The sequence below is a fragment of the Salmo trutta genome, chromosome 32 (assembly GCF_901001165.1).
Source record: "Salmo trutta chromosome 32, fSalTru1.1, whole genome shotgun sequence".
Lineage (NCBI taxonomy): Eukaryota > Metazoa > Chordata > Actinopteri > Salmoniformes > Salmonidae > Salmo > Salmo trutta.
Genome location: NC_042988.1, coordinates 41,554,665 through 41,577,518, shown reverse-complemented (window position 1 = coordinate 41,577,518; position 22,854 = coordinate 41,554,665). Strand labels below are relative to the sequence as shown.

At 44.1% G+C, this 22,854-nt stretch overlaps 2 protein-coding genes and 1 non-coding gene across 10 annotated transcripts in view; all 3 read right to left on the bottom strand.

The window, feature by feature from the left end:
- Window positions 1–597: 597 nt before the first annotated feature.
- LOC115171926 (protein rogdi homolog) lies at window positions 598–10,557 on the bottom strand. 2 transcript variants are annotated; one of them, XR_003871290.1, is made up of 12 exons: window positions 10,353–10,557; window positions 9,021–9,092; window positions 7,278–7,360; window positions 6,233–6,287; window positions 5,639–5,719; window positions 4,622–4,717; window positions 2,800–2,898; window positions 2,570–2,683; window positions 2,374–2,423; window positions 1,897–2,023; window positions 1,006–1,468; window positions 598–962 (listed from the first exon to the last, which is right to left on the bottom strand). XR_003871290.1 is itself a non-coding variant. In XM_029729175.1 (11 exons), exons 1-11 carry the CDS (start codon window positions 10,425–10,427, stop codon window positions 1,427–1,429), a joined length of 894 nt encoding a protein of 297 aa, XP_029585035.1. In that variant the 5' UTR covers window positions 10,428–10,557; the 3' UTR covers window positions 598–1,426. The 2 variants fall into 2 exon arrangements, 1 of the variants encoding a protein (XP_029585035.1); XM_029729175.1 differs by having other exon boundaries at window positions 598–1,468.
- A 285-nt stretch (window positions 10,558–10,842) lies between these two features.
- Window positions 10,843–22,854, bottom strand: part of LOC115171924 (putative oxidoreductase GLYR1) — a 21,829-nt gene continuing 9,817 nt past the window's right edge. For 2 of the 7 annotated variants that reach the window (XM_029729168.1, XM_029729171.1), the window contains 10 exons: window positions 21,896–21,949; window positions 18,289–18,339; window positions 17,396–17,469; window positions 16,262–16,382; window positions 15,927–16,037; window positions 15,579–15,680; window positions 15,242–15,404; window positions 14,933–15,112; window positions 14,102–14,226; window positions 10,843–13,434 (listed from right to left, as the gene is read on the bottom strand). In XM_029729168.1, the coding sequence (XP_029585028.1) occupies window positions 13,360–13,434; window positions 14,102–14,226; window positions 14,933–15,112; window positions 15,242–15,404; window positions 15,579–15,680; window positions 15,927–16,037; window positions 16,262–16,382; window positions 17,396–17,469; window positions 18,289–18,339; window positions 21,896–21,949 (1,056 nt within the window). In that variant the 3' untranslated portion in view covers window positions 10,843–13,359. The remainder of the gene's footprint in view (window positions 13,435–14,101; window positions 14,227–14,932; window positions 15,113–15,241; window positions 15,405–15,578; window positions 15,681–15,926; window positions 16,038–16,261; window positions 16,383–17,395; window positions 17,470–18,288; window positions 18,340–21,895; window positions 21,950–22,854) is intronic. The other 5 variants (XM_029729170.1, XM_029729173.1, XM_029729169.1 and 2 more) reach the window with 4 other exon arrangements.
- Window positions 17,187–17,268, bottom strand: LOC115172014 (small nucleolar RNA SNORD35). The gene has a single exon (XR_003871354.1). It is a non-coding gene; the product is annotated as a small nucleolar RNA SNORD35 (small nucleolar RNA).

Here is a 22,854-nt window from a genome sequence, read left to right as displayed (position 1 = left end):
GTCATTACTATACAACAAGGAGGTCCAAGTTAGTTAGTACTATACAACAAGGAGGTCCAAGTCAGTCAGTACTATACAACATGGAGGTCCAAGTCAGTCAGTACTATACAACATGGAGGTCCAAGTTAGTTAGTACTATTCAACAGGGAGGTTCAAGTTAGTTAGTACTATACAACAGGGAGGTCCAAGACAGTCAGTACTATACAACATGGAGGTCCAAGTTAGTACTATTCAACAGGGAGGTTCAAGTTAGTTAGTACTATTCAACAGGGAGGTCTAAGTCATTACTATACAACAGGGAGGTCCAACCAAGTTAGTACTATACAACAAAATACAACAGATGACGCACAGAGAGATACATGCACCCAATCCTAAATCAACCCCTAGTCCTTACTTGTCTAGATCAGAATGCAGTGTTTCCTCTATATTCATTCCCATAGACTTCCAGTCATGCAGCGTTTCCCCTATATTTCATTCCCATAGACTCCCAGTCATGCAGCGTTTCCCCTATATTCATTCCCATAGACTCCCAGTCATGCAGCGTTTCCCCTATATTCATTCCCATAGACTTCCAGTCATGCAGCGTTTCCCCTATATTCATTCCCATAGACTTCCAGTCATTGCGCTAACGACCCCCAACTAGGGGAAACACTGAATGTATTGGATAGATATACCAATATGGTAGTAGCTCCACCATATTGCTTAGTCCTATACTTTCTTCACAAGTAGGGAGTGTAGTCTAGAGGTTAGGGTCTAGGGGTTGATTTGGGACTAAATTAAAGCAGCTGTAACACACAGATGGGCCCTAAACCCTGGAATACTAAACACTGGTAATGTATATGGACTTTGATCCGGCTGTTCTCCTGTAAATTATACAAACAAAACCCACTTCAAATCAGACAATATTTTCAAGACATCCCTTTTTTCTGGGTTGGTTGGTGTGAAGGATTTGGACAGAACACCTAGGCATTCTGACGGTCAGCTAGCTGCAGGAGGTTAGAACACCTAGGCATTCTGACGGTCAGCTAGCTGCAGGAGGTTAGAACACCTAGGCATTCTGACGGTCAGCTAGCTGCAGGAGGTTAGAACACCTAGGCATTCTGACGGTCAGCTAGCTGCAGGAGGTTAGAACACCTAGGCATTCTGACGGTCAGCTAGCTGCAGGAGGTTAGAACACCTAGGCATTCTGACGGTCAGCTAGCTGCAGGAGGTTAGAACACCTAGGCATTCTGACGGTCAGCTAGCTGCAGGAGGTTAGAACACCTAGGCATTCTGACGGTCAGCTAGCTGCAGGAGGTTAGAACACCTAGGCATTCTGACGGTCAGCTAGCTGCAGGAGGTTAGAACACCTAGGCATTCTGACGGTCAGCTAGCTGCAGGAGGTTAGAACACCTAGGCATTCTGACGGTCAGTTAGCTGCAGGAGGTTAGAACGGTCGGTAGTTCCAGAAACTAGAGAAGACGGAAATCTAGAAGGAGGAGGAGAAAAATCCAGTTAATGTGTCATGGTAAGCCAATATAATAAAGACTTTATAATATAGATCACAAAACAAGTGCCTTGGCTTGGTGTTGTACGTAAGCTTTCAGTTTGACGGTATTCTGGGACATATGCCACAACTTCTCTGCTTCTCAGTCGATTTAGACTCTTGTTTCCAATAAGCACCTTTTCATACCATTTAGAACTTTTTCACAGAAGCAAAACAGCTCTCCCTGTCTTCTCTTTTCTGAGTCTGACATTTCTTTAGTTACAGACACACTTGAACAAGGTGAATCATCTACTTCATACCAACGGACCCAGCCTGAATCTATGCCAATATCACAGCTACTCATTCACTTCAGTGTGTTCTGTGGACCAATGGAGTGTTGAAAGTGTCCTGCTGCCACAGACATCACCCACCTTGTCCTTGAGCTGCTGACAGAGCTGCAGTGAGATGGTGAAGAAGACCAGGGTGTTGTTGAGCCAGGGGACAACACACTCCACCTTGTGAACCTGGCTCACCTCAAACTTAGCATTGTTCAGCTCACTGGGGGAGACAGCAGGGAAAGAGTTCAACAATAAAACAACAAAAGAAGGCAGTTGGGTGTATTGGAAATGGCACTGTATGTGTTAAAACAGTTGGGAGCTGTGTGTGTGAAAGTATTCAGAAATGGGAGGACCCGGGGTAGACCCAACAAGCATCATTTACTATGCTGCTGACTAGTGACAAAAAATATATTTGTAAAACGGTAGTTAGTATTGTTAGAGACACACTAATATCTTCACATCAACAAGATATGAATGGACATGAAAATATCCTGTGTGTACTGACCACAGACAGCCCATCTAAAGTGTTAGTGACTGACATGATGTGAACCGTTATCAAACAGAACTTACAACATGGCTCCAGGGTTGTGTAACACAGAGCTTCCAGAAGGCCTGAAGTTCTGTTGAAACACCACAGGTAGACAAACTGATGCATCTGCACAATACCACATGTGATTACAGAACTAACAGCCGTGATCTTGTTGTCTCAGGGCTGGATTCGATCCGCAGACTGTATCTGCAGGAGAGTGTGAATGTGAGTGTGTACCTTGGTGGTGTTGGGCTGCATTGCGTGCAGCTGGTAGACTGTCAGACACAGCTTACTCAGGTTGATATAGAAGTTCACCATCACATCGCCTGGCATTGGAGGAGTGAACATTTTCTGGAGAAAGGGGGGGAAGAAAGAAAGAAAGAGATTGTGATGTAAATTGCACACAGTAGACGGCGAGACCAGTTTCTCTGCTATGACCTATAACCTATGACCTATGGCAGACTCACCATGAGGCCGCTGGTGGCCAGCTCCGGCAGGGTCATGGCTGCTGGAGTGGTGAGGCGGTTACGAGCCCTGGTCAGCTGGAGCATCACCGCGTCCATCAGCTACAACAACGACATCATCAGTCATCATCAACTACAGTGATCAACTAGGAACAACACAACCGGAGATACAGAGGAAATGATCTGGTGAAGAGATGCACTCTGGGATGGAAAAGTTGTTCTAGGTAATGAACAGGTACATGGTGGAGCAAAGTTGTAGTCTAATGACATGTAGTGTAGTCTAATGACGTGTAGTCTAATGACGTGTAGTGTAGTCTAATGATGTGTAGTCTAAGGATGTGTAGTGTAGTCTAATGATGTGTAGTGTAGTCTAAGGATGTGTAGTCTAAGGATGTGTAGTCTAATGATGTATAGTCTAAGGATGTGTAGTGTAGTCTAAGGATGTGTAGTGACGTGTAGTTTAGTTTAATGTGTAGTTTAGTCTAATGATGTGTAGTCCAGTCCAATGACGTGTAGCGTAGTGCAATGACGTGTAGCGTAGACTAATGAGGTGTAGCGTAGACTAATGAGGTGTAGCGTAGACTAATGAGGTGTGTAGCGTAGACTAATGAGGTGTGTAGCGTAGACTAATGAGGTGTGTAGCGTAGACTAATGAGGTGTGTAGCGTAGACTAAGGAGGTGTAGCGTAGACTAAGGAGGTGTAGCGTAGACTAAGGAGGTGTAGCGTAGACTAATGAGGTGTGTAGCGTAGACTAATGAGGTGTGTAGCGTAGACTAAGGATGTGTGTAGCGTAGACTAAGGAGGTGTAGCGTAGACTAAGGAGGTGTAGCGTAGACTAAGGAGGTGTAGCGTAGACTAAGGAGGTGTAGCGTAGACTAAGGAGGTGTGTAGCGTAGACTAAGGAGGTGTGTAGCGTAGACTAATGAGGTGTGTAGCGTAGACTAATGAGGTGTGTAGCGTAGACTAATGAGGTGTGTAGCGTAGACTAATGAGGTGTGTAGCTTAGACTAATGAGGTGTGTAGCGTAGACTAAGGATGTGTGTAGCTTAGACTAAGGATGTGTGTAGCTTAGACTAAGGATGTGTGTAGCGTAGACTAAGGATGTGTGTAGCGTAGACTAATGAGGTGTGTAGCGTAGACTAATGATGTGTGTAGCGTAGACTAATGAGGTGTGTGTAGCGTAGACTAATGAGGTGTGTGTAGCGTAGACTAATGAGGTGTGTGTAGCGTAGACTAATGAGGTGTGTGTAGCGTAGACTAATGAGGTGTGTGTAGCGTAGACTAATGAGGTGTGTGTAGCGTAGACTAATGAGGTGTGTGTAGCGTAGACTAATGAGGTGTGTGTAGCGTAGACTAATGAGGTGTGTGTAGCGTAGACTAATGAGGTGTGTGTAGCGTAGACTAATGAGGTGTGTGTAGCGTAGACTAATGAGGTGTGTGTAGCGTAGACTAATGAGGTGTGTGTAGCGTAGACTAATGAGGTGTGTGTAGCGTAGACTAATGAGGTGTAGTGTAGACTAATGAGGTGTAGTGTAGACTAATGAGGTGTAGTGTAGACTAATGAGGTGTAGTGTAGACTAATGAGGTGTAGTGTAGACTAATGAGGTGTAGTGTAGACTAATGAGGCGTAGACATAGAATAGAGGAAAACCACTTCCCTGTTAGCTCTGTTAGCTCTGTTAGCTCTGTTAGCTCTGTTAGCTCCACTATGACACAGAAAGCAGTTTATTTCTGACAGTAATTATCAGTGTTTTCCCTGGTGGAAACTAACCTCATTACCCTCAGCCCCAGTCTTAAAGTGGTAGCTGTGTGTGTGTGTTCCTACCTTGTTGACCTCAGCCCCAGTCTTAAAGTGGTAGCTCTCATCTCTACCACTCAGCAGCTGCAGAGCCTGATTCACATGGTTCCTAGCATCCTGGATCTGAGGGAGAAACGAGGACAGAGTCAGTATTATTAGATCTGAGACGGGGACAGAGTCAGTATTATTAGATCTGAGACGGGGACAGAGTCAGTATTATTAGATCTGAGACAGGGTCAGTATTATTAGATCTGAGACAGGGTCAGTATTATTAGATCTGAGACAGGGTCAGTATTATTAGATCTGAGACAGGGACAGGGTCAGTATTATTAGATCTGAGACAGGGACAGGGTCAGTATTATTAGATCTGAGACAGGGACAGGGTCAGTATTATTAGATCTGAGACAGGGACAGGGTCAGTATTATTAGATCTGAGACAGGGACAGGGTCAGTATTATTAGATCTGAGACGGGGTCAGTATTATTAGATCTGAGACGGGGACAGAGTCAGTATTATTAGATCTGAGACGGGGACAGAGTCAGTATTATTAGATCTGAGGGAGAGATGTGAATTTAGGAATGTGGCCAGGTTGGGTATTTAGCCATGACACCAGGGTGTACACCCCTACTCTGACATTAAATGCCAAGGGATTTTGAATGACCACAGAGAGTCAGGACACCCGTTTTAACCTCCCATCTGGAAGACGGCACCCTACGCAGGGCAATGTCCCCAAATGTAATCAAGGTTTAAAATGATTATGTTTTAGTCTAATATTATATCTGTTTAGGCTTCTTGTGGTCAATTCACAATCTATAAATATTGGTTTAATTTTGTTCTTAATCCCGACCCTCCTCTCAACAAAAAGTTGTGACTGAATCTAGTTGATGATCCTTGGTTTAGAGGCTGCAACAAAGGCATTTCACTGTCCTTGTGCACATGACTTTACAACTTGAAACCACCCACCCACCCACCCACCCACCCACACACCCACACACACACACACCCACACACACACACACACACACACACACACACACACACTACCTGTTGTAATTTCCAGTGCTTATCATCCCTGAATGTGAAATGCATCACTTGGTTGCTTTTAGCAGTTTTCAGATTGATGTCCTGTGAAGACAAAAGGTGAACATTACAGAAAGAACCTGACATAGTAACATGTTCTCTCTACTAAAACACATTACAGAAAGAACCTGACATAGTAACATGTTCTCTACTAAAACACATTACAGAAAGAACCTGACATAGTAACATGTTCTCTACTAAAACACATTACAGAAAGAACCTGACATAGTAACATGTTCTCTCTACTAAAACACATTACAGAAAGAACCTGACATAGTAACATGTTCTCTCTACTAAAACACATTACAGAAAGAACCTGACATAGTAACATGTTCTCTCTACTAAAACACATTACAGAAAGAACCTGACATAGTAACATGTTCTCTCTACTAAAACACATTACAGAAAGAACCTGACATAGTAACATGTTCTCTCTACTAAAACACATTACAGAAAGAACCTGACATAGTAACATGTTCTCTACTAAAACACAGCCAAACACTGCCAGTGAGAGTGTTTACAGAGAATAGTCTACAACCAGAGAAAAGAGACACTCACAGCTTGAGTCAGGGCTTCTCCCTGTAGAGTCAGTACTCCTTTCACCTGGTCCATGCTGCGAAGACAAGACAGCAGGACTCACAAGACTGTCTTAACGACACTGTGGAAGTCCCAGATAGAACCCTATCCCCTACACACTACACTACTGTTGACCTGAGTCCTTTGTCATAATGTCACCTTGTCATAGACTCAAGTCCCGGTAGATTAGAAACTTGTTGTTGATGTCTGTAAACAGAAGGTTGTGTAATGTATAAACAAGCCCTCCACTATAACAAATGTTAACAGACTGGGGTTTCCCCTCAACCAAGACACATACAGCCATGGACCTGAAGCGCACACACACACACACACACACACACACACACACACACACACACACACACACACACACACGAGATGTTGGGACTGGCTTCTGCACTTTAAATAGGTGCAACAAGGCATCAATAATAAGCCTATTTTCGTGCTCTATAGATTGTATCACATTACCCCCCAAAAAAGACCATTAGAAAATAACTTGCTTTGGTTATGCATGTTGTGTGAGAATTTTAGATATATATTTTTTATTTAACCTTTATTTAATTAGGCAAGTCAGTTCAGAACAAATTCTTATTTTCAATGACGGCCTACCAGGGAACAGTGGGTTAACTGCCTTGTTCAGGGGCAGAACGACAGATTTTTACCTTGTCAGCTCTGGGATTTGATCTTGCAACCTTTCGGTTACTAGTCCAACGCTCTAACCACTAGACTACCTGCCGCCCCCAGAAGGAATGTAAAGGTAAATAACATAATCCGACATGCGTTTGTAATCTATGTCATGTGTTAACAACAGGTCTTCGTTAGGCTGGACTAGATGGGGTTTCTTATAATGTACATTATATTCATGTTTTCTGTCTTACATTGTCTATTGTATTGCTATGAATCAAGGAGACACATTTAATGTTTTTAAAATGGCTAATAAAGAATCAAAGTCACTAACTCAACCAATCAATCCCCCAACTGATCAATTAACCAATCAAATCAAGGAATGAATCCCTCCAAGTCTTACGTTGAGCTGCCCAGGATGAAGTTCTCCTGTTTCAGTTGGCTCTCCAGTCCTGGGGTGGGAATGAAGAACCTCCTGGATGCCTCCTGGTGACATAAACATAGTACACAATCTAGTTATATAGACACAATCTGCACTGAACAAAAATATAAACTCAACATGTAAAGTGTTGGTCCTATGTTTCATGAGCTGAAATAAAAGATCCCAGAAATGTTCCATATGCGCAAAAAAAGTATTTCTCTCAAATGTTATGTACAAACTTGTTTACACCCCTGTTAGTGAGCATTTCTCCATTGCCAAGATAATCCATCCACCTGACAGGTGTGGCATATCAAGAAGCTGATTAAACAGCATAACATTACACAGATGCACCGTGTGCTGGGGACAATAAAAGGCCACTCTAAAATTTGCAGTTTTGTCACACAACACAATGCCACAGATGTCTCAAGTTGAGGGATCGTGCAATTGGCATGTTGACTGCAGGAATGTCCACCAGAGATGTTGCCAGAAAAGTGAATGTTCATTTCTCTATTATAAGCCACCTCCAACCTCGTTTTAGAGCATTTGGCAATACGTCCAACCGGCCTCACAACCACAGACCATGTGTACGGCGTTGTGCGGGTGAGCGGTTTGCTGATATCAACGTTGTGAACAGAGTGCCCCATGGTGACAGTGGGGTTATGGTATGGCCCCGTGGTGACAGTGGGGTTATGGTATGGCCCCGTGGTGACAGTGGGGTTATGGTATGGCCCCGTGGTGACAGTGGGGTTATGGTATGGCCCCGTGGTGACAGTGGGGTTATGGTATGGCCCCGTGGTGACAGTGGGGTTATGGTATGGCCCCGTGGTGACAGTGGGGTTATGGTATGGCCCCGTGGTGACAGTGGAGTTATGGTATGGCCCCGTGGTGACAGTGGAGTTATGGTATGGCCCCGTGGTGACAGTGGGGTTATGGTATGGCCAGGTATAAATTATGGACAACAAACACGGCTGCATTTTAATCTATGGTAATTTGAATGCACAAAAATACCATGACGAGATCCTGAGGCCCATTGTGAGGCCCAATTTTTTGCAAGGTATGTGTGACCAAGAGATGCATATCTGTATTCCCAGTCATGTGAAATCCATAGATTAGGGCCTAATGAATTTATTTAATTTGACTGATTTCCTCATATGAACTGTAACTCAGTAAAATCAGTTAAATTGCTGCATGTTGCGTTTATATTTTGGTTCAGTATAGTAAACCTGTACACAATCTAGTTACAGCATTGTAAATATCTCCATCAATAACTCAATAAAATGTCTTGAATACAAATAGCAATCAACTCTGACAACAGTACACCAAAATCAAACAACATTTGAACAATTTAGTTACACAACAACCCAGCCAAAGTTGAAATGTCTTGAAATGCATTTGTTCTACATGGTTTATCATTAGTCATGATAATCTCCTGTTAAAGGATCCTCCTCTATGGCTATGGGGTCAGTATACCACAGCTAGGTCCAACCCAATATTGACAACTCAGCAGTGTTAAGTCACCTCAGTGACACCATTGTCTTGTGATCGGAGCTCTTTGAGCATATGGAGTCAATACTTAGTTGTTGGGTGAGGTTGATCCTACTGTAGCCGCTGATCTTGGATCAGTTCCGGGTTTTTCCCCACTAACGGTAAGGTTAGGATAGGGAGAGAGGAAGCTGATCTTAGATCTGTACCAAAGAGAAACTTCACCCCACAGTTAATATTTACCTTCAGTATATCCTGGAGCTGCTTCAAAACAGCATGGACCTCCTCTTTCAGCAACCAGTTAAACTCCTCCTCCTGAAGGGAAGGAAGGGAGGGAGGGAGAGAACGAGAGAGGGGTGAAAGAGAGAGAGAGGAGACAAACAAGATAGTTATTGTGGTGGTCAGCAGAGATAGGGATGGTCAGCAGAGATAGGGATGGATAGGCTTATTCAGTTCTAGAATGATCACATGATCATGGTTCCAATTAGAATTCCACTGGTGTTCTGAGAATGCTGTGGGTCTACTTCCCTGAATGCAGGAATCATAGCATTACAATGATTCCCTCTAATTCTATGGTAGAAATATCATCTGACAGGAAGCAACAGAGACATGTTGCTCTTGTGCCTGTGTATCTATATACATACCAGTAGCTTTAAGAGACCTGCTTCTGTATACTAGCTAGCTATATAGAAAGCCCTGCATATTTCTCTCACTGGGGAGTTCTTGGATGAAGCCCACCCCTGAGGACTGAATGTGACGCTTGACACCTATGGATCTATAGGTGGAGCGGTGTACAGAAGGCTAGATATATGGGGTTGGCAGGGCAGCAGTGACCTCACCCATCGAAGGCTGTAAATGTGACAATCATTCAATGTGACTGAGGACTTGGATCATACTGTATATCACGTTGTCATTGACAACCAGCAGAACAGAGCTTGCCGATGCAAGGCAGCAGAGCAGTGAGTGTACAAAACATTAAGGACGCCTCCCTAATATTGAGTCGTACAGGGATGCTGACTCCCATGTTGACTCCAATGCTTCCCACAGTTGTGTCAAGTTGGCTGGATGTCCTTTGGGTGGTGGAACATTCTTGATACACATAGGAAACTGTTGTGCATGGGAAACCCAGCAGCTTTGCAGTTCTTGACACAAACCAGTGCACCTGGTACCTACTACCATACCCGTTCAAAAGGCACTTCAATCTTTTGTCTTGCCCAATCACCCTCTGAATGGCACACATACACACTCCATCTCTCAAGTCTTAAAAATCCTTATTTAACCTGTCTCAAGTCCTCCCCTTCGTCTACACTGATTGAAGATGATTTAAATGATTTAACAAGTGACAAGAGATCATAGACTGACCAGGTGAAAGCTATGTCATGGACAGAGCAGGTGTCCTTAATGTGCCTTTTAATCACGCAAGAAGATCGCATGAGAAAATATACTCATATAACAATAACAATCAATAGTTGGCTAGCAAAATAGCTAGCTAGACGTCGGTGAATAACTAGCTAGCCAAGGTTAACCCATTTATGTTGTTAGCTAGCTTGTCATGATCCTTCCAGTTCTGCTTACCAAAACAGCCCTCTCGGTTTGGCTTGGACCCGACATCTTTGGTAGTTCAGATAAAGATCTTTGAGGATTGAGCATTCCCGCAGGCAGACTGGTCCACCAAGTATGTAAACCAGAAGATTTTCAACCCGTCTTCTTCTAGGCTTGTGTTTACGTTCAGCAAGATAGTTTAGTCACACATTAACAATTAATCTTGGCCCCGCCCCCTAATCCCTTCTTTGGGAATGCACTTCCGGTTTGCGTCACATTAAACCGTTTTCCGCAGCAGGCCAAGAAAAGCGGAAGAGAGAGAGGTTGGAGCAGGCAGTTCTTACTATACCTCAGTGAAAGGCAGCAGGCCCCTAAGCTTTTCTCCCTCGGTCGACCTCAAAACACAACAGTACTGTTTAATCAAGTACCGATTGCAATCTATATCAACTGAATTAGATCTGTGTTCCCTTGTGAAAAACAATATGTTCACTACTGTGTGTGTGAGTTTCATGATAACACACAATTTAAATCAGGAGAGGATTTAATAAACTGCACAAAAAGCCTTGATGTTTCACATAAATATCCCAAATCCATAGTTTCACCGTCCCTGCAAAGAAAGGGCCCAACAGTCATTTCAACATCACCTGTATAAGCCACATAAAGACGAGGTTTACAAGAGATTCATTTAAAACAGCTAACACCGAACTGAACAATCTACAGTATTATTAAGACAGTGTTTCATATGGTACCCTATTCCCTATGCAGTGCACTACTTTAGTCCAGGGTCACTATATAGGGAATATGATGCCATTTGGGACACAACAGATGATTGACAGTCAGTAGAGGAGTCTAACCAAAAGTATTTTTATATTACCCTTTATTTATAAAGCGTACATCCACTCAACCAATATGGGCTATTTACAAGTCATTTGTTTGAATGTTTCCTACTAAAAACAGTTCTTAAATCTTTAAACTATTTCCATGTTTAAACAAATTAAACCTAAAAAAATTAATTTACATCTTGTTTGGCAAAAGGAAAATCTACTTCTACAAATGGGATGATCAAGACCTTGCGACATGAAAATTATATTAAACCAAAATCAGATGTTATACTTGTTCAATTGTGTTTTAACAAATTTTTTCAAATCAAAATGAACTAAAACAGAAAGGGATAAAATCCTTACTGAAAGTGAGCAATATTTTATTTTGCCAGGACAATAACCCACCTCAAGCAGGTTACAAGGTCTTTCAATGGTGACTAATTCTCTTTAAAGTAAATTATTTTGTTATGTTTTATGTGGCCTAAATTCCCCCACTGCCATTCAGGTAACAATTGCCTGTCTGCTCATGGCCCTGCCAGGTATCCCTTTGAAGGAGAACGTAAAAGGTTGTAGTTTGGGCCCTGAATCTCAGGGAGCGGTTATGATTCAACTGAAATTCACATTCTGTAGTTAGACAGTTTCCTATATGGTGATTGATCTGGTAATAAATACATCTTTCCTCCTTAGTCTGATCCCAGATCTGTTTGTGGTCTTGGCCAACTTCCTTGCTGTACTTGTCAAGCCCAACATGTTTGATATGACAAGGAGTTGGCATGACGGCACAAACAGACTGGGACCCAGGCTAATCTATCCCCACTGCAAAGGGCAACTGTTGAGGTACAATAACCCAAGTCATCAAGCCAAGAGATCTATAGTCATGTTAAAATACAAAACAGGTCGCTAAGCAACGTGGCTCCAAAACATACATGTACAATAAAAAGTGATCGACTTGCCTATTTTTAATAATGTTAGACCACTGCATGGGTTTTAAACGTGATCCCCTTAATGTCCTGGGATGTGTCCAAATGGAACCCTATTCCCTATCTAGCGCAATACTTTTGACCAGAGTTCTGGTCTAAACAAGTTCACTATAAAGGGAGTATAGGGTGCCATTTGGGGTGAATCCCGGTTAGAAGAAGGATTAAGTCATTACTGTATTACAAGGCATCAGAATAACCTTATTAATATAACCTTATTAATATAACCTTAAGGGAGCAGGTTCTCTAACAGGCTAACACAACAAACAAAAACACTGTTCAGATTCAGACAACTACGGAAACAACTCCAGGCCAAACTGCACCAAAAGAGAAGAAGAATAGAGAGATCTAGAGCGTCTAAAAATAAATAAATACATGTCAAAAGATTTCAAATGGTTCCAATATTAAGGCAATGCAGTGGCATTATTCCTCTTGGTGCTTCTCAAGCCTTTTTGCCCTCTTTTTAAAAGATAATATCAACAGCTTTATACGTTTATATGAAATTCTGGACATTCTAATTAAAGATGACATTTTCACACATAGAATTAAATAAAATGCAAAGAAAGAAAAAGAGTGATAAATTAATCCATGGCCCGTGCAGCTTCAAAACCCACCCGACAGCAACAGGCAATGTGTCGCGTTCCAAATCACTACTGAACATCTTACCTTGCGTCAGCAATGGGGCCGCATCCCAAAATCTGTTCTGAACACCCTGCAGTACTTTACCATCAGAAACTTGACCAACACTATCGACAACAAAACGCAAATATGTGGGGGGAAAAAGCTACCTTCTGTGGACCATTCTACTAGCATTATTAGAAACCTCAGTCAGTGCAATGTTCCAGGTGGACTAGTTCGAGGTTCCCATCACGTTACCGGGAAGGAATAGCTGCCTCCCAGATGACATACTATTCCCCATGTAGTGCACTACTTCTGACCAGAGTCCTATGGGCCCTGATTCTGCAGAGTTGGGTATTCAGCTTCATGCACGAGGAAATCATGGACCCTGGTCAAAAGTAGAGTACTATATAGGAAATCGGATGGCATTTGGGAAGTACACCAATATCTCTGGTGCCAGGCAAAAATAATTAATAAAATGGGAATAAAAATGTATAAAAGATAAGTGTGGTCCAGAGGAGAGGAGGACAGGTCGGGGGAAAGGACAGGTCGGGGGAAAGGACAGGTCGGGGGAAAGGACAGGTCGGGGGAAAGGACAGGTCGGGGAAAGGCTCTTCAGGAGGTTTAGTGAATGTAGGCTCTGTAGACAGCCGACATGTCGTTGTCTGACTGGTCCAGTGCTTTAGCCCTCTTGTAGACCTACAGATGAGACAGAAAGACATGGTTAGTATTTATCAAGAAGTAACGTTGTCATAAAGTGAGACACAACATACACAACTTTATTGTTCACGGAAACAGAATTTGGTCCAAAGAAAAGGAGAGGTGTTCCAAAAGAAACAATCTCACTGGGCTAGAAAACATTAGAGATGAGATGCTTGTTTAATTCTTCTCTGGTAAATATGAGGTTTCAATCAGTCTCTGCATCCCAGGGGCCTCGTGTCCCTCAGTGTCTCTATGTCCCCCCACCGCGACAGGTTAGGAACCCGCGTCCCCGCCGCGACAGGTTAGGAACCCGCGTCCCCGCCGCGACAGGTTAGGAACCCGCGTCCCCACCGCGACAGGTTAGGAACCCGCGTCCCCACCGCGACAGGTTAGGAACCCGCGTCCCCACCGCGACAGGTTAGGAACCCGCGTTCCCACCGCGACAGGTTATTATATATCAGTTAGTAATGTTGACATATGTACACCTTATGTAGAATACGTATATCCCATTTTATATACTGTAAGTCCTGGGCTAACACTATGGGTAAAATATCTATGGGTATGTGGACATTTATACCGTTTGAAACAGCTAAGATCTACCCCCAATGCCATTTGGAATCTCATTGGCGGCCATTTTGTGTGTGTCAATCCAACAACATCTTACCTCATTGGCTGCTGCAGCCATAGGGGTCGGGTGATTGGCTGTGTCGCCCATGGAGATGGCTAGCCTCAGATCCTTCTGAATGTGTTTCAAATAGTAGTCTGGTTTGAAGTTTCCCTGTAGGATATCTGGAAAGATCCGGGGGGAAGACCTCATCATTACCAGTGGAGAGATGTAATGAAACATATGTACCATTTTGAATAGTTTAAATCATAGACAAGGAAGGTATTACAACATGAACATGTAACAATCAGGGGAACTTATGTAACCATCAAAACTGGGACATATTTCACTAACTAGGTAAGTCAGTTAAGAACAAATTCTTATTTTCAATGACGGCCTAACCCTCCCCTAACCCGGAAGACGCTGGGCCAATTGTGCGCCACCCGATCACGGCCGGTTGTGATACAGCCCAGGATTGAACCAGGGTCTGTAGTGATGCCTCTAGCACGTTGCTTGTGCAAGTGTTGAATTCACTATGCTCCGAGTTTCCAATTTGCCCCTGGTCTAAAGCAGTGCACTATATAGGGAATAGGGCCCTGGTCTAAAGCAGTGCACTATATAGGGAATAGGGCCCTGGTCTAAAGCAGTGCACTATATAGGGAATAGCTTCTGTTTCAGACTCAGCAGTGCTTCTGTTTCAGACTCAGCAGTGCTTCTGTTTCAGACTCAGCAGTGCTTCTGTTTCTGACTCAGCAGTGCTTCTGTTTCTGACTCAGCAGTGCTTCTGTTTCTGACTCAGCAGTGCTTCTGTTTCTGACTCAGCAGTGCTTCTGTTTCTGACTCAGCAGTGCTTCTGTTTCTGACTCAGCAGTGCTTCTGTTTCTGACTCACTCTGGCATTTTTGGTCCACGAAGGTGCTGGCCATCTGACCCTGAGACAGGATGTCCAGGAAGGTATGCTGTGATTGGCCTGTGGCCTGGGCTAGGGTCAGCCCCTCGGCGATGGTTGCCATGAAGCTTCCCTGTACCATGTTGAGGATCAGCATCATCCTCGCTGCGTTACCCACCTCACCTGATAACACACACACACACACACACACACACACACACACACACACACACACGTTAGCCTGCTTCACCTGATAACACATGAAATTGGATAGCCCTGGGATAAGACACTGGTAAAACTCAGACCATCTACCTAGGAAGAATGAGGTCTTGCCCATGGCCTGGAAACAGGAGCTGCAGTCTTCGTAGACCGTCCTGTCTCCGGCCGCTAGGATGACCAGCATGCCTTCGTTAGATACCTGCTGGCTCCCAGCCACAGGAGCCTCCAGGAAGCGCCCGCCCCGCGACGATATCACCTAATGACAGACAGAGACAGGAGCCAATCAGACAGTGGTGTGGCAGTAGAGAAGCCAATGAGAGAGCATAGGATAAGATGATTGATGATGTAATGACAGTACCCAATGGGAGAGTGATGACCTAGCGACAGTGGGAGAAGCATACACCTGGAATCACAAGCTGTGTGTATATACCTGTGAGAGCTCTGTGATGGTCTCTGGGTCCACGGTAGACATCTCTACGTAACATTTCCCTGGCCTGATGCCCTGGAGCACTCCACTGGGACCCAGCACCAACTGGCAGAGAGAGAGAACGAGAGAGGAGAGAAAGAGAGGGAGGAGTATTAAGAGTCATATGAGTCACTGCAGTCAGAACTAAAAAGGCATTACAATACTTATCACACCAAGCTTACTAACTGCAGCAACATGGCAGCCAGTCTGTTTGTGCTAACATTTCACTCTTTTTCATCTGCCTGTAAATCTGGCCTGACTACACACATACAAACATCTGTTGAGATGTGTCCCCGTTTCCTTAGTACTTACATCCCTGGCAGCCTTGGGGTCTGAGACGCAGGAGAAGGTGATGTCACACATGGAGACCACCTCTGCTGGGGTCCGCCCTAACCTGGCCCCCTCCTGGATGAACAGGTCACACTGCAGCGGGAAGACAACAGGAACAAGACAGGAAGTGAACTCACAGGAAGCGATGTCACAACAGGACGTAGGTCAAAATCAGCACCAAACCCACACTTCGCTACATTACATTATAAAGAAATGATTTATTGCATAGAATAAAATACTGTACCAAATAACTGTGGTTTTAATAATAATAGTTATGATGGAATCACAGGAGTAAATTCTGTATCGTATTTTCTCACGTGTTGGATGTCTTGCGGTACCTTTTCTACTGTGCGATTCCACACTGTGACGACGTGACCCATCTTTAACAGGTTGGACACTATTCCGCTACCCATAAGCCCCAGCCCTAGGAACCCTATCCTGTAAAGGAAAGATACAAGTATACATTGTTATTCATTTTCCTGATGGACAAAAAAAAAAAAAAAACTGGGGCCAGTATTCATAGTCATAAAGCAGGAGTGCTGGTCTAGGATCAGGTCCCCTCTGTCCATGTAATCTAAAAGGACCAGTATTCAGTCATAGAGCTGGTCTAGGATCAGGTCCCACCTGTCCATGTAATCTAAAAGGACCAGTATTCAGTCATAGAGCTGGTCTAGGATCAGGTCCCACCTGTCCATGTAATCTAAAAGGACCAGTATTCAGTCATAGAGCTGGTCTAGGATCAGGTCCCACCTGTCCATGTAATCTAAAAGGACCAGTATTCAGTCATAGAGCTGGTCTAGGATCAGGTCCCACCTGTCCATGTAATCTAAAAGGACCAGTATTCAGTCATAGAGCTGGTCTAGGATCAGGTCCCACCTGTCCATGTAATCTAAAAGGACCAGTATTCAGTCATAGTGCTGGTCTAGGATCAGGTCCCCCTGTCCATGTAATCTAAAAGGACCAGTATTCAGTCATAGAGCTGGTCTAGGATCAGGTCCCACCTGTCCATGTAATCTAAAAGGACCAGTATTCAGTCATAGAGCTGGTCTAGGATCAGGTCCCCCCGTCCATGTAATCTAAAAGGACCAGTATTCAGTCATAGAGCTGGTCTAGGATCAGGTCCCACCTGTCCATGTAATGTAAAAAGGAAATCTGAGCCCTTATCAGCAGTGTGTGTAAATACAGACCCTGGTCTACTATATAGGTGCAGCCAGTGACCAACACGTCGCTCCATCATCAAGTTACACTGCATCAGAGTTGCCTACAGGCAGTTTCATCAAAGCCACAACGGCTTGGAAGACCATCGTGAGAAACATCACTTGCAGGAGAGCTTATTTTATTCCATGACCTGTTATTACACGCAGAGTGAACAGCCTGTACTACTGATGAACTATAGGAGAATCATGATAATACAGTTACATACATACACATATTATTACAGTATCTCCTACCGTTTGTCTGTGGGAGTAATACTGCCGTTGATGGCGGTGCTGTCTGCAGCTTGGATAGACGTTGACCTCGTGTCCTGTACAGACCAAAAAAAACACAATCATCATTTTAACACGCGCATCGAGAGTTCACGACCACAGAGGAGTACAAACATACTGTATCTAGTGGGGCTTACTTGTTTTTGGAATATTTGATCTAGTACTTGCTGTTTGTATGAAAATAAATGCCATTCAGTAATGTGTGTCATGTAGGAAGCACCTTGGGGCTCTGTGGTACAAATAGAGTCTTCCTCAGAGTTAAGACTGAAACCAATGACATACATTCATGTGATAAATATATACATGTCTGAAACCCACATGCAAAACCAACACTGGCAGTAGCTGTCCCCCTACACAAGATACGCCTCCAGCTGTCCCCCTACACAACATACGCCTCCAGCTGTCCCCCTACACAACATACGCCTCCAGCTGTCCCCCTACACAACATACGCCTCCAGCTGTCCCCCTACACAACATACGCCTCCAGCTGTCCCCCTACACAACATACGCCTCCAGCTGTCCCCCAACATAACATACGCCTCCAGCGGCCGCTGTACCCCAACATAACATACGCCTCCAGCGGCCGCGTATTGGTTTTCAAGTCACTGCTTCCTAAGGCGAGCCAAAGTAGACTCAGACAGCAAATAGAGAAAGGTACTGAGGGTGAGTGAGTGAAGAGGTAAAGCATTAAGACTGTCACAAATGGCACCCTATTCCCTATATAGTGAACTACTTTTGACCAGAATGACCAGGGGTTAAAGCAGTGCCTCAATTCAGTCAGAATGTGGGGTGGAAAAGTCGTGCCAAACACAGGGCCCTAGTTACAGGGAGCCGTTTGAGACAGAGTGCTTGCTCACCTCCTCAACGATCTTCAGGCGTTTACTGATAGGCTCCATGGATGAGGCAGGCTGAGGAGGGAGAGAAAAGGTTAAAGGACAGACAGTTTACACACAAACAGCTGCTAACATCCTCCAACAACCATCACACTGGATGCATCCCAAAACAGCACTGTATTCCCTTTATAGTGCACTACTGGTGACCAGGGCCCAGATAGGGCTTTGGCCAAAAGTAGCCATTTGGGATTCACTCATTGACTGAACAGAGACACTTTTTATTCCCAGTTCTGGTGGTGCCGTTGAACGGCTAAGCTAATGCTAGCTAGGGTTTGTAGCATGCTGCTAGACTTGCTTTGGTAACACTGACGAGGACTGTGTGATTGCACAAATTCAGTGTCGAGTTGATTCATCCAATTCTAGGAGGAAGTAGAAAACGAGAGGGGGATTTATATTAAAAATATATATTTTTTCATTGTTTTATACACAGAGTGGCTAACTTTCCACCAAAGCTGTGTTATGGAGCGTCTTCGTGAGTTTGTGTTTATTCACTCTGAATCTCCCTCAGACAATATACATAGTGTGTGTGTGGGTGTGTGACTAGAGCAGCGGTGTCAAACTCACTTTGCCAAGGGGCCGCATTCAATCTTCCACGAGTTCCGGAGGGCCACAATGAAAATGTATTAATTATCCTCTGTCAAAATGTGCCAAAATAGTCCTCTCTATGCATCATTTTTAGGGAATTTGATGCTTCCTGACGGTCTAGCTTTTATTTAAAATGATTATTAGCAACAAGGACACAGTCAATAAACTGTATGAATGTAGGTCCATTATGACGTTTCTATTTGGTTTTATTCATTGGAAAGTATATTCAGTTTGTTCCGTATGTTTGACACCCTGGACTGGACTTTGGCGGTTTGTGCTGTACGATTAGATAACTGTCTAACATGCAGGTAACACCAGTTACAACTGTACTGCTGGAGTTATGAGACTGACCACGCGGTGCTACAGTTTAACAGTTACACCTTCAGGGCTGTGGCTTGACATGTGTCCAAAATAAGGCAAGGAATTATGGAACTCAGAGTCCATAGTGTTGCCTGAGGAGGGGGAGATTCAGAGTGCATAGTGTTGCCTGAGGAGGGGGAGATTCAGAGTGCATAGTGTTGCCTGAGGAGGGGGAGATTCAGAGTGCATCGTGTTGCCTGAGGAGGGGGAGATTCAGAGTGCATAGTGTTGCCTGAGGAGGGGGAGATTCAGAGTGCATCGTGTTGCCTGAGGAGGGGGAGATTCAGAGTGCATAGTGTTGCCTGAGGAGGGGGAGATTCAGAGTGCATCGTGTTGCCTGAGGAGGGGGAGATTCAGAGTCCATAGTGTTGCCTGAGGAGGGGGAGATTCAGAGTGCATAGTGTTGCCTGAGGAGGGGGAGATTCAGAGTCCATAGTGTTGCCTGAGGAGGGGGAGATTCAGAGTCCATAGTGTTGCCTGAGGAGGGGGAGATTCAGAGTGCATCGTGTTGCCTGAGGAGGGGGAGATTCAGAGTGCATAGTGTTGCCTGAGGGGGGGAGATTCAGAGTGCATAGTGTTGCCTGAGGGGGAGATTCAGAGTGCATAGTGTTGCCTGAGGGGGGGAGATTCAGAGTGCATAGTGTTGCCTGAGGGGGAGATTCAGAGTGCATAGTGTTGCCTGAGGGGGGGAGATTCAGAGTCCATAGTGTTGCCTGAAGGGGGGAGATTCAGAGTGCATAGTGTTGCCTGAGGGGGAGATTCAGAGTGCATAATGTTGCCTGAGGGGGAGATTCAGAGTCCATAGTGTTGCCTGAAAAAGTAGTGAACTATATAGGGAATAGGGTTTTGGACTCTGGTCAAAAGTAGTGCACTATATAGGGAATAGGGTGCCATCTGGGATGCAGGAAGGATTCAGAGGGAAATCCATGCAAGAGCAGCAGGATAGGGAGAAGGGAGGTAAGGGAGGAGGGAGGAAAGGAAGCTCTACAAACAATAGATTTCACATGCTTCCAGATGAAATAAACCATCTCATTGATCTTTCGTTAAAAACTGTGCCCCATAGAAGTACCAGTGAAATGTAAAAGGATTCGCCACAGTAGTGTGCAGATAAACATTTACATGGAATGAACTACCTAATAAAGCATCACACTGAACTACACTGAACTACACCACACAGTAGTGTGCAGATAAACATTTACATGGAATGAACTACCTAATAAAGCGTCACACTGAACTACACTGAACTACACCACACAGTAGTGTGCAGATAAACATTTACATGGAATTAACTACCTAATAAAGCATCACACTGAACTACACTGAACTACACCACACAGTAGTGTGTAGATAAACATTTACATGGAATGAACTACCTAATAAAGCGTCACACTGAACTACACTGAACTACACCACACAGTAGTGTGCAGATAAACATTTACATGGAATGAACTACCTAATAAAGCGTCACACTGAACTACACTGAACTACACCACACAGTAGTGTGCAGATAAACATTTACATGGAATTAACTACCTAATAAAGCGTCACACTGAACTACACTGAACTACACCACACAGTAGTGTGCAGATAAACATTTACATGGAATGAACTACCTAATAAAGCGTCACACTGAACTACACTGAACTACACCACACAGTAGTGTGCAGATAAACATTTACATGGAATGAACTACCTAATAAAGCGTCACACTGAACTACACTGAACTACACCACACAGTAGTGTGCAGATAAACATTTACATGGAATGAACTACCTAATAAAGCATCACACTGAACTACACTGAACTACACCACACAGTAGTGTGCAGATAAACATTTACATGGAATGAACTACCTAATAAAGCGTCACACTGAACTACACTGAACTACACCACACAGTAGTGTGCAGATAAACATTTACATGGAATGAACTACCTAATAAAGCGTCACACTGAACTACACTGAACTACACCACACAGTAGTGTGCAGATAAACATTTACATGGAATGAACTACCTAATAAAGCGTCACACTGAACTACACTGAACTACACTGAACTACACTGAACTACACTGAACTACACTGAACTACACTGAACTACACCACACAGTAATAGGTAGGGGAAGAAAGGGTTCATTAATGATCAATGGAAAAAACAGTTACAAGCAACAACAAAAAAAGTATCCAAACAGTCTGCTTCCTGATTCTATACCCTTCTCCTGAAGTGTGCACTTGCACACTCCCCATCGTGGATTTAAAAAGCATCGGCTGGACGAAGTCATGTTTCCACCATTCTGAAATCTATGATGGGGAGCGTACGAGTCTTCAAGAGAAGGATAGACAACTGGAACACAGACTTTATTCCTATGAAGCTCATACACACTATGTTATTCTCCCACCTAACAGAGTAGGGTGAAGTTGCCCGTAGACACTGATCTTGGGTCAGTTTAGAATGGGGGAGGGGAAGCTGATTCTAGAGCTGTACCTAGGGGGAACCTCACCCCCTGAGCCCTTAAAACCCCAACAGTGTGCAGTCACAGTGCAACAGCTGCAAAACCAACCAGGTCCCCCCCTCCCCCCAAACCAAGCAAAAATGTTGAACAAACGTTCAGCAAACTTTCCCTCTTACCTTCTCAGTCTGGCTGAGCAGAAAGTGGTGGAAATGGGGATCATCCTGTACTGGCTACAATGGAAGAGAGTTCAACTGTTGAAATGGGAATCATCCTGTACTGGCTACAATGGAAGAGAGTTCAACTGTTGAAATGGGGATCATCCTGTACTGGCTACAATGGAAGAGAGTTCAACTGTTGAAATGGGAATCATCCTGTACTGGCTACAATGGAAGAGAGTTCAACTGTTGAAATGGGAATCATCCTGTACTGGCTACAATGGAAGAGAGTTCAACTGTTGAAATGGGGATCATCCTGTACTGGCTACAATGGAAGAGAGTTCAACTGTTGAAATGGGAATCATCCTGTACTGGCTACAATGGAAGAGAGTTCAACTGTTGAAATGGGGATCATCCTGTACTGGCTACAATGGAAGAGAGTTCAACTGTTGAAATGGGGATCATCCTGTACTGGCTACAATGGAAGAGAGTTCAACTGTTGAAATGGGGATCATCCTGTACTGGCTACAATGGAAGAGAGTTCAACTGTTGAAATGGGGATCATCCTGTACTGGCTACAATGGAAGAGAGTTCAACTGTTGAAATGGGGATCATCCTGTACTGGCTACAATGGAAGAGAGTTCAACTGTTGAAATGGGAATCATCCTGTACTGGCTACAATGGAAGAGAGTTCAACTGTTGAAATGGGGATCATCCTGTACTGGCTACAATGGAAGAGAGTTCAACTGTTGAAATGGGAATCATCCTGTACTGGCTACAATGGAAGAGAGTTCAACTGTTGAAATGGGGATCATCCTGTACTGGCTACAATGGAAGAGAGTTCAACTGTTGAAATGGGGATCATCCTGTACTGGCTACAATGGAAGAGAGTTCAACTGTTGAAATGGGAATCATCCTGTACTGGCTACAATGGAAGAGAGTTCAACTGTTGAAATGGGGATCATCCTGTACTGGCTACA